The following is a 12,523-nucleotide window of genomic DNA, read 5'->3' as shown; positions in this document are numbered from 1 at the left end:
TCTTAAAATTAAGAGAAATTAATTTCACTATTTTCAACTGAAAAAAAAATTAATGAGTCTTCTTTGTAAAAACAATATACGTGGGGTGCTTGGATAGCTCAAGTCAGTTAAGCAGCTGACTTTGGCTCAGGTCATGTTCCCAGAGTCCTGGGATCGAGCCCCACGTTGGGCTCCCTGCTCAGTGGAAAGCCTGCTTCTCCCTTTACTTCTGCCTGCTGCTCTGCCTTCTTGTGCTCTCTCTTTTTCTGTTAAATAAATAAATAAATCTTTAAAAAAAAAAACCCAACATCTGTTTTTAAAGTTATTTTCCCTCTAAACTACCTTACATATTTTAAATAAAAATTCATTGGGGCGCCTGTGTGGCTCAGTGGGTTAAGCCGCTGCCTTCGGCTCGGGTCATGATCTCAGGGTCCTGGGATCGAGTTCCGCATCGGGCTCCCTGCTGAGCAGGGAGCCTGCTTCCTTCTCTCTCTCTCTGCCTGCCTCTCAGTGTACTTGTGGTTTCTCTCTGTCAGATAAATAAATAAAATCTTTAAAAAAAATTAAAAAAAAATTCATTGAAGTAGGACATACATACATAAAGGTATACAAACGGTAAGTGTACAGCTTGATAGACTTTGACAAAGTTGATGCACACTTGTTATCAGGACCCAAGTCAGGAAACAGAATACAACCAGCAGTATGAAATTCTCAAAACCATCCCAGCCACTATGTATTTTCACAAATAACCAGCATATATACTCCTATCAATAGAAATTAGTTTTACCTACTTTTGAACATTATATTAATGGTATCATATAATATGTATACCACGAGTTACCTTCATCCATTCTTGAACTTTATATAAATAAAATAATACGGTATGTGCTCTTTAGTTTCTGGCTTCAACATCATGTCTGTGAGTAAAAATAGTTAAAGCTCATATAGTATTCCATTATACAAATCGTTGACCCTTGAACAAGTGTTGAACCATACATGACCAATTATATGTAGATTTTTTTCAATAAATACAGTATGGGGCACATTGGGTACCTTAAACTGGTTATGCTTCTGCCTTTTGCTGGTCATGATCTCAGGGTACTGGGATGGAGCCCCACGTCAGGCTCCCTGCTCAGCGGGAGTCTGATTGTCCCTCTCCTTCTGCTCTTCCCCATCCTACTTGAACTCCCTCCCTCTCAAGTAAATAAATATAGGCTTTAAAAATAAATAAATACAGCCTTGCAAATGTATTTTCTTTCCTTATAATTCTCTTAACATTTTCTTTCTTTCTTTTTTTTTTTTTTTTTAAGATTTTGTTTATTTATTTGACAGAGAGAGATCAGTAGGCAGAGAGGCAGGCAGAGAGAGACAGAGAAGCAGGCTCCTTGCTTGCGGAGCAGAGAGCGCGATGTGGGGCTCGATCCCAGGACCCTGAGATCATGACCTGAGCTGAAGGCAGAGGCTTAACCCACTGAGCCACCCAGGCACCCCTCTCTTAACATTTTCTTTGCTCTAACTTACTTTATGGTGAGAATACAGTATATAATATATATAACTTACAAAATACGTGTTAATCAACAACAGTAGGCTATATAAGTAGTTAAGTTTTGGGGGAGTCAAAAGTTATAGACAGATTTTCCACTGTGTGGGGCATGTCGTTCAAGAGTCAACCATATACCATAATTTTTTTAATGCCATAATTTACTTATACATTCTATTGCTGATGGACATTTAGTTTTTTTCTAGTTTGGGGATAGGTTGGTATTGATATGAATGCTCTTTTGTCTTTTGGCACAAACATCTATGTATATTTGTTGGGTACATATCTGGGAGTGGTACTCCTGAGTCATCAGAAATCCTTGTGTTCAGATTTGATAAGGACTGCCAAGTAACTTCAAGATTACTTATGCCAACTTATACTCTTGTCAGTAATGTATTCAAGTCCAACCTGCTCTACAACCTTGTTAGGACGTTTTTCATTTTAGCCATTTAAGTGGGTATATATCTCACTATAGTTTCAATTTATATTTCTCTGATGATTAAAACCTTTTCATGTTTATTGGTCTTTTGTCAAGTGCTTGCTTAAGCCATGTGCTCATTTTTCTACACAGCTAACTACCTTTTTTTATTGATTTTTAGGTGCTTTTTAGATACTGTAAATCCAAGATGGATGTATGAATTGCAAATGCATTCTCCCACTCTGTGGTAGATTATTTTTTGTTGGTTTGTTTGAATGAGTGAATTTTGAATTTTATCTAGTGTTTTTCCTCTTTAATATTTCTTATTTGTTCAATGTGAATTATTATCACTTCATTTTTGAGGGAGAAAATTTTTCTTATTAATCTTAATTATAGTATAGTTAACATACACCACTACATTACTTTAAGGTGTACAGTATAGTGATTCAACAATTCTATACATTACTTAGTGCTTATCATGGTAAGTATACACTTAAACCTCTTCACCTATCTCACCATACCTCAACCAAGCTCCCCTCTGGTAGCCATCAGTTTGTTCCGTATATTTAAGAGTCTGTTTTTTGGTTTGTCTAACTTTTTCTTTCCTTGTTTTCTGAAATTCTACATCATATGGTACTTGTCTTTTTCTTACTTCAGAGTTAGGATTATACCTTCTAGACCCATCCACTGTTGTTGCAAATGGCAAGATTTCATTTTTTATGGCTGAGTAATAGTCCATTGTGTATATATACCACATCTTCTTTATCTGTTCATCTATCAATGGGAACTTGGGTAGCTTCCATAATTTGGTTATCGTAAATAATACGGCAATAAACACAGGGGTGCATATATCTTTTTGAATTAATGTTTTCATATTCATTGGGAATACAAAGTAGGGGAATTACAGGATCATGTGATAATTTTATTTTTAGCTTTTTGAGGAAACACTACACTGTTTTCCAAGGTGGCTGCACCACTTTGCATTCCCACCAGCACTGGAACAAGGGTCCTTCTTATCCATATCCTTGGCAACACTTGTTATTTCTTGTGTTTTTTTTTTTTCAGTTTTAGCATTTCTGATGGGAATGAGGTGATATCTCATGTGCTTTTGATTTCCATTTCCCTAATGGTGAGTGATGCTGAGCATCTTTTCCTATGTCTTATGGCCATCTGCATGTATTGTTTGGAAAAATGCCCTTCATTTTTGTTTTTGTCTGATTGCTGTGACAACGACTTCCAATATCATGTCGGACAGAAGTGGTGAATGTGGACATTCTTCTCTTGTTCCTGACCTTAGAGAAAAAGCTCTCAGTTTTTCCCCATTGAGTATAGGTTAAATGTGGGTTTTTCATATATGGCCTTTATTACATTGAGGTATGTACCCTCTAAACCTACTTTATTGAAGGTTTTTATCATGATTGTCAAATTTTTTCTCCATCTATTGCAATGATCATATGGTTTTTATACTTTCTCTTACAGATGTGATATATCAAATTGACTTGCAAATATTGAACCACCCCTGTATCCCAGGAATAAGTTCAACTTGATCATGGTGAGTGACTTTTTAAATGCATTGTTGAATTCACCTTGTTAATATTTTGTTGAGGATGTTTGCATCTATATATACCAGAGATATTCGCCTATAGTTCTCTTTTTCTGTACTATCTTTACCTGGTTTTGATATCAGGGTAATGCTGGCCTCACAGAAAGAATGTGAAAGTTTTCCTGCTTGTTGTTTAGAATAGTTTAAGAAGAATAGGTATTAATTATTCTTTAGATGTTTAGTATATTTCACCTCTGAGGCTGTCTGGTCCTGGACTTCTTTTTTTTTTGTTTTTGATTACTGATTCAATTTCATTGCTAACAATTGGTCTGTTCAAATTTTCTATTTCTTCCTGATTCAGTTTTGGGAGGTTATATATTTCTAGGAATATATTCATTTCTCTAGGTTGCCCAATTTGTTGCCATACAATTTTTCACAATGTTCTCTTATAATCTTTTATATTTCTATGCTGTCAGTGGTTATTTCTGCTTTTATTTCCAATTTTGAGTCCTTTTTTAAGTTTTATGAGTCTGGTTAAAGGTTTATCAATTTTGTTGATCTTTTCAAGGTTCCAGCTCCTGGCTTCATTGATCTATTCTATTGGTGTTTTTGTTTGTTTGTTTGTTTTTAGTTTCTATTCATTTATTTTTGCTCTAATCTTTCTTTCTACTAGTTTTGGGTTTTGTTTGTTATTTTTTAGTTCTTTTAGGTATAAGGGTAGGTTGTGTATCTGACATGTTTCCTGCTTCTTGAAGTAGGCCTATATTGTTCTAAACTTCCTTCTCAGAACAGATTTTGCTGCATCCTAGAGATTTTGGACTGTTTGGTTTTTCATTTTCATTTATCTCCATGTATTTTTTAAACTTCTCTTTGATTTCTTGGTTGATCCATTCATCATCTAGTAACAGGTTATTTAACCTCCATGTATTTGTGTTCTTTCCAGATTTTTTTCTTGTTGATTGCTAGTTCCATATTATTGTGGTCAGAAAAGATACACAGTAGGACTTCAATCTTTGTGAATTTGTTGAGACTTATTTTGTGGTCTAATATGTGATCTATTCTGTAGAATGTTCCATGTGCACTTGAAAGGAATATGTATTTTTGCTGTTTTAGGGATAGACTATTCTGAATATATCTTTTACATCCATCTGGTCCAATGTGCCATTCAAAGTCACTGTTTTCTTGTTGATTTCCTGTGTGTATGATCTATCCATTAATGTAATGGGGCATTAAAGTCCCTTACTATTATTGTATTACTATTGATTATGTTTGTTACTAGGTGCTTTATATATTGTGGGTGCTCCCATGTTGGGTGCATAAATATTTGCAATTATTACATCTTCTTGTTGGATTGTTCCCTTTATGATTATATAGTCTTCTTGTCTCTTAACAGTCTTTTTTTAAATTTTTTTTTAAAGTTTTAATTAAGTTTTTTAGTAATCTCTACACCCAACATGGGGTTTGAACTCATGACCTGAGATTAGTAGGAGTTGCATGCTTCTCCAACTGAGTCAGCCAGATGCCCCTAACAGTCTGTTTTAAAGTCTTTTTTGTCCAATATAAGTATTGCTTCCCTCGCTTTCTTTTCACTTCGATTTGCATGGTAAATGCTGTTCTATCCTTCCACTTTCAATCTGCAAGTGTCTTTAAGTTGGAAATGAGTCTATTGTAGGGAGCATACACATGGGACTTTGTTGTTGTTGTTGTTTTAATCATTCTAACACGCCATGTTTTTTGATTGGAGCATTTAGTCCACTTTCATTCTAAGTAAATACTGACAGGTAATGTATTTACTGTCATCTTATTAATTGTTTCATGGTAGCTTTTATAGTTCTTTTCTGTTCCTTTCTTCTCTTGCTCTCCTCTCATGGTTTGCTTTTTTTTAGTGATATACTTGTATTTCTTTTTCTTTACTTTTTATATATCTGTTACCAGTTTGTAATTTGTGGTTACTATTAGGTTTATATATAACATCTTATGCACTCAGCAGTCTATATTAAGTTGGTGGTCACTGAAACTTGACCTCATTCTTTACTCCTCACCACTCCCCATGTTTTAGGTAAATGGTATTACATTTTATATCTTTTGTTAGTCCCTTGGCTGATTTTTATAGGTACACTTATTTTTACTGCTTTTATGCTTCTTATTTTTCTTACTACTCCTACTTATGGTTGGTCTTTCCTTTCCACTCAGAGTCCCCTTTAACATTTCTTGTAGGGCTAGCGTAGTGGTGATAAATTCCTTTAACTTTTGTTTGGGGAATTCTTTATCTCTCCTTCTGATTCATAGCTCTGCTGGATAGAGTATTCTTGCTTGCAGGTTTTTCTTTCAGCATTTTCAATATATTATGCCATTCCATTCTGGCCTTCAAAGTTTCTACTGAAAAATCAGCTGTTAACCTTAAGGGACTTCCCTTATATATAACAGATACATACTTAAGGCGGAGATCCTTGCATCTCCAGCATGTATTCTGAGATTAGGAAATAAATCTCCTTCCCATATACTCCAGGCATTTTTCAAAAAACTATGCTGTATCTCGGCAGGACCATTTGTTATTCTGACTCTTTAAATGTGAGGGCTCCATTTTCCTGGTTACCCTAGAGCCAAGCTTAAATATCCAAATACTTGAGGATTGTCTAGTTATCTTTATGTTAATTTAGAGCTTAATTTCATTCTGGTCAAAAACTGTACTCTCAATATTTTCAACTCTTGCTTTTTGACCAACATATGATCAATTTTCTCAAATGTTCCATGTGCACTTGAAAAGACCGTATTCAGGCAGTTGTATGATGTAGGGTTCAATACACATCAACTAGTTCAAGTTTTTTCATCTTGTTTTTTGTATCATTTACATCCTTACTAAATTTTTGCCATCAGGTACTGAAGCAATAATGTTAAGACTTTTCTAAAATTAGAATTTTCATATCACCCTGATGGGTTCCCCACTTTAACACTATGAAACACCTTCATCTTAAGTAATGTTTCTTGCCCTAAAATACACCTTAATCTGAGTACAGCTATACTACCTTCCTACTGGTTAGTCTTTGCATGCTATATCTATCCTTTTACTTTTAACCTTTCTGTGTCTTTATATTTAAGTATGTTGCTTGTAAACAGCATATCATTTGAGAATTTTCAGTCGGTTTTAACCTACCTCTTTTAATTAGAAGTATCCTGCCTAATAACATTTAGAGTAATCACCAATATATTTGGACTTATACCTACCAATCTATGCATTTTCTTTACTGACCTAATTCATTTGTTTTCTCATATCTTGTCTTTGTTTACATTAATCAAGTATTTTTTAATTTTTCCACTCTCCCATCTTTATTAGCTTTTAAGATATATATTTAATTTCTTATTCTATTAGTGGTTACTACAACAAATATCTGTAACATATTTAAATTGAATATATTTTTAACACCTTAACCACTTCCCAGATAACCCAGGGACCTTGGAGTAGTTTAACTCCATTTACCCAACTACTTCTTGTGTTGTTGTTGTCAGGTATTTTAATTTTATACACAGTTTGCCCTTAAACAATGTGGGAATTAAGGGCACCAGTTCCCTGTGAAGTCAAAATCTGTGTGCAACTTCTGAGTCCTCAAAAACTTAATTACTAATAGCATATTGCTGACTGGAAACCTTACTTATAAACAGTCAATTAACACATTTTTCAATGTTACATGCATTATATGCTGTATTCTCACAATGAAGAAAGCTAAAGAATATGTTATTAAGGGTGCCTGGGTGGCTCAATGGGTTAAGCCTCTGCCTTCGGCTCAGGTAATGACCTCAGGGTCCTGGGATCAAGCCCCATGTCAGGAGCCTGCTTCCTCCCACTCTCTCTGCCTGCCTCTCTGCCTACTTGTGACCTCTCTCTCTCTCGGTCAAATAAATAAATAACAACTTAAAAAAAAGAAAAGAAAATGTTATTAAGAAAATCAAAAGGAAAATACATTTATAGAACTGTTTTTATAAAAAAAAAATCCATGCAGTTCAAACCTCTGTTGTTCAAGGGTCAACTCTAAATTTTAAGTGCCACAAGACATTATGTTTTTAGTAAATATTCATTTAAACTTACAAATATTATTTACTCTTTGCATTTCTCTTCACTCTTTTCTACATTTCTTTTTTTTTTTTTTTAATTTTTTATTTTTTATAAACATATCTTTTTATCCCCAGGGGTACAGGTCTGTGAATCACCAGGTTTACACACTTCACAGCACTCACCAAATCACATACCCTCCCCAATGTCCATTCTGTTTCCGTCTAAGATAATGCCCCTTCTGCCTGGAGTACTTCCTTTAGTATGGCTTTTAGTGCAGGTCAGCTGGTGACAAATTTTGCTTCTCTGTTTGGAAATGTCTTCAATTCATTTTCACTTTTGAAGGCTATTGTCACTGGGTACAAAATTCTGAGCTTTATTTTCTTAAAACACTTAAAATATACCAGGCCACTATCTTTTGGCTTCCATCACTTCTGCCAAGAAGTCAGTTGTCAGTCTTTGTCACTGCTCCTTTAGCACTGTTTCTTCCCCCCTTTGACTATTTTTAAGAAGTTTCTTTTTCTTTCACTTGGAGCATTGTGCATCTGGTGTGGCTTTTGTATATAGCCCATTTTAAGTTAAAAATGGTTCATGAACCTGTGACTTGATGTGTTGGCCCTTATCTCTTAAAATGCTGCCTTTCCCTCCTTGTCTTTCCTTTCTTCTTAAACTTCTATCACACACATTTAAGAACCTGTCCTTTCCTGTATGTCATGTTTATTTCTGTATTTCCCCATTCTTTTTTTTGCTCTCTGTGCTGGATATTTCTACTAACTTCTCTCTTTCAGTTCACCAATCTTCTCTTCTCCTATGACCAATATGCTGTTAAGCCCATTTTTTGAACTTATAATTCCAACTGCATTTTTCATTTCTAAATCTCCATTTGCCTCAGTTTTAAATGTGTATTTTCCATTTTCTGATAAAAAAGACATTTTCTTTTTATCTATTATTTCAACATATTAGTTAAAAATATTTTAAGTACATGTCTGGTAATTCAGCAACTGGGTCATCTGTGAGTCTATTGATATTGTCTATTTGTTCTTTTCTCAGTCTCATTTCTTTTTTTTTTTTTTTTTTTTTAAAGATTTTATTTATTTATTTGACAGACAGATCACAAGTAGGCAGAGAGGCAGGCAGAGAGAGAGAGAGGAGGAAGCAGGCTCCCCGCTGAGCAGAGAGCCCCATGCGGGGCTCGATCCCAGGACCCTGAGACCATGACCTGAGCCGAAAGCAGAGGCCCCAACCCACTGAGCCACCCAGGCGCCCCGACTCAGTCTCATTTCTTAATATCTGAAATTATATATAAACAAATTATAAAACTTCGGATGATGTTTTCTCTCTTAGGAGAGGATTCACCTAATCCTCTCCTGATAGCCAAATTAAGGAATGAATTGTTTTAATCTAATCATGGACTGCTTCAAAGCTAGTTTTCAGGTTTTATAAAGTCCTGCCTATCAATGATTCATCCGCTTTCCTAGAGTATAGATCTTAAGAGGTCTCATTGAGAGTGTAGGGTATTCATTAGGGTCCCTGTGATCATTACAACTCCAATTTTTCTTTCCTTGGTAATGTTAAGCTACAGAAAAACCTAATCTTTTTTTCCTATTTAGCTTCTTAAGCATTCTACCCCATGCAGCTTAAGAATTCAGAAAATGTCTTGAGAGAATGCCCTCTAAATTTCAGGATTATGTCTGGGTCATGATCCCTCAAATCCTGGCAATCCCAAACTCCAACTTTTGTCTCCATAGCTCTATGAGATTCCTGAAAGTTTTGCTGACTTCTTTAATTCTTGAATGTGGCTCTCTACCCAGAACCTTGGTTTCTTGTCCTACAGCAAATATTGACAAAGTCCCACTAGGACAAAAAAACATTTCACAGACATAGATTCACCACTCTGCAATTATCTTCTCTCCCAGATCTATACCCCAAGAGCCCAATGTGCCTGGGCATCTCTCTGATAAGCAGCAACATTTTCTTCAGATGTTCTCAGCATAGATATTAGTCTCCCAAAGCTATCCCAACTTAGCTGGAAGCAAATGTCCCACCTTCATTGTATTTTAAGCCTTGAATAAAATTTCTCGATGTACCTTGTTATAATTTGCAGTCAAATGCTCTACCACTGAGCTATACCCCCCCCTTGTCATAATTTGTCTACTAATTTGGAACAGATGCAAATTCTGTACATGGACTATAAACAACATGCACACATTTATATTGTAGTTCAGATTTGGATAACATTGTCACAACTGTCAGTATATGACTAATAAGTAAAAAAAATGATTATATATCAATATAAGCCTGAAATCTTTCAAAAATCATTGCTTCCTTGAACATAAAGTATTAGAGTACATGTTTAGTATCTTTTAGATCTCTGTCTGTGTATCCAAGTAGAAATATGTAAAAACACCAATGGGCTGGTGGATTTTGCTATTCATGTTAAACTCTTTAGTTACAGCCTACCACTTTCAAAACAATTCCTAGGAGGACTTATGAGTATTTAATGAAGTAGGAAATCTTTAAAAACAGTGTTTTAATAAACTGTCAGCAGTGAAACCAGTTTAGTAGCTCTCCCAAGTAGTAAAGGTAAATATAGTTGCAGAAAAATCAACTCAATTATACAAATTGATTAATATACAAATTATACAAACATGCTAGATCATGACATAAACTATTTCTGTGATTTGTGGGCAAAAAATTTGAAAATCACTACTCTACAAAACCATCAATGAGGACTTGATTTCTTTCACGAGGCAAAAAAGATCAACAGATCTCTTATTTATTACTAACAAGTGATAATTTCTTACCTTTTTAGAGCACTTGGCTGTGGTTTTCAGACAGCATTTCTTATGGCAAGCATATTTACATACTGAAAAACATGGTAAGAATGCAGCACTTTAGGAAGTCTGTACATAAAAGACAAGAACTTAGAAAGTTTACAACTTTATTTTCGACATAAATTTTTTTTAACATCTGATACTACTGTAATATATACATACTTGGTAGGACATTAGAATAAAAAAGGACTTAACCCATTTTATTTAGAAAAATGAAGTTGAAAAACATGCCTAAAATTTCTAACTACTGTCTATGAACAAAATTTGAATCTTTCAAGACTGGGGCGCCTGGGTGGCTCAGTGGGTTAAGCCGCTGCCTTCAGCTCAGGTCATGATCTCAGGGTCCTGGGATCGAGTCCCGCGTTGGGCTCTCTGCTCAGCAGGGAGCCTGCTTCCCTATCTCTCTCTCTCTGCCTGCCTCTCCATCTACTTGTGATTTTTCTCTGTCAAATTAATAAATAAAAAATCTTTAAAAAAAATTATGAATCTTTCAAGACTGCCTGCTCCTCCCCCTGCTCCCACTATATTCCTACAGAATACTTTCTTTCTGGCTTGACTTACAAATTAGTCTTTATGCTCCCCTTATGTGCCTGTTCTACAATCTGTTAATGTGCAAGAAATACCTATTAAGAATCATTCCAATGGGTAAGAAAGGCATTACTGCCAAAGACCCTTACTGAAATGAAAACAAGGTACACAGCACATTAAAATAGAAGAGCTCTAAGAAACCAGAACATAAACAATATCCGTTTTGACTAGGAAGACAAAATAAAGAAAATGTTCAGAAGAGAAATTATTTCTTGGAGCAGCAGAGAACATGGTGGCGAGGCAGTTGATAGGTGGGAAGAAGCAGTGAGAGGAGAATACTGAAATATATTTGAACTTAGTCATTTTGCTATACCAGCTCTAGCTTCTGGATATCAACACCTTAATATCCTTCTTGAGCTTCTAAAGTATAATTCGTGGGGTTTTCAAGGCTGAGAGGAAGGGCCTTATCATTCTGCTGATGAAATCACCAGTATAATCACAAAGAAAGTTAGTTAATCCTATTACGAAATCAAACTAAGCCCGCCCAAGTCATAAAAAAACAGATTTTTTATATCTTCAGTTTCAAAACACAGAGAAAGTTATGCCAAACCTACAAGATTCAAACTAACATTGAACAGTCAAGTTAATGGCAAACTACTTCCTATTTTGCTCTCACTATAATTTGTTAAACTACTGGTAATAAAACAAAAAAGAAACCATTGTTGAATGATAGAACAAGTGAACATATCTAGCAATAGTGGTGATTTCACTATGGCAAACATGACATTCATCCTTGTCCTACTGGGCAAGCCCTTCCTAATACTTTATTCATTCAATTCTGGCCCACTAGTAAGGAAAACCTCACAGAATTACTGAAAGCACCAGAGTAGAAGTATGGCACAGTAGAAACTAAAGGTCTTACAGAGGTAAGCTGGAACAAAGTGACCTAAAAAAAGGTCTCAACTAACATTCTAGGACTTATACATTCTAATGAAAAGATTGCAATAAAAAAAAGTATCCTTTTGGTTATAATTTAATAATTTTTTCATCAATTCATCCACTCATCTACCCAGTAAAAACTTACCAAAAGTTAAAATACCAAAACTGTTCTAGGCACTGGTGATAGAGAAGAAACAATTATTAAGTTTCCTGATCTTACAGAGTATACATTCTAGTGGACAGACTGACAACAAGAAAATAAACAAATACTTAATATAGTTTTGGGTAGTGATAGTGCTATGAAGACTATTAAGTTGAGTAAGGGGACAGAGAATTAGGGGACCAAATGGCATTTTAGATAGGAGAGTAAGGGAAGAGTTCACTAAGAGGTAACATTTGAGAGGAGACATAGATTAACTAAATAGTCAAACTAATATCTGGGAGAAGGATATTTCTGATAAAGTAAGCTGCAAATACCACCAAAATATCTGATTTGGCTACGGAGAGTAGGTGAAAGAGTATAGTGAGAGGAGGCTAAAGAATCAGGAAGTGTAATTACTCCTTTATGTTAAAAAAGATACGAGCAAACTTAGAAAATAAAAATGTCAAGTGGTTAAAAAAACCTGGTGATTCACAGACCTGTACCCCTGGGGATAAAAATATATGTTTATAAAAAATAAAAAAATTAAAAAAA

General features: G+C 35.0%; 1 protein-coding gene across 4 annotated transcripts in view; it reads right to left on the bottom strand.

Moving 5' to 3' along the window:
- MYO9A (myosin IXA) overlaps window positions 1–12,523 on the bottom strand; it is a 283,835-nt gene that overhangs the window by 50,126 nt on the left and 221,186 nt on the right. For all 4 annotated transcript variants that reach the window (XM_059371925.1, XM_059371927.1, XM_059371928.1 and 1 more), the window contains one exon: window positions 10,333–10,394. In XM_059371925.1, coding sequence (XP_059227908.1) covers window positions 10,333–10,394 — 62 coding nt within the window. The remainder of the gene's footprint in view (window positions 1–10,332; window positions 10,395–12,523) is intronic.

Source organism: Mustela nigripes, chromosome 13, assembly GCF_022355385.1.
Source record: "Mustela nigripes isolate SB6536 chromosome 13, MUSNIG.SB6536, whole genome shotgun sequence".
In the NCBI taxonomy this organism is placed as follows: Eukaryota; Metazoa; Chordata; class Mammalia; order Carnivora; family Mustelidae; genus Mustela; species Mustela nigripes.
Note: the sequence above shows the minus strand (reverse complement) of the source record. Positions and strands in the feature narration are given on the sequence as shown.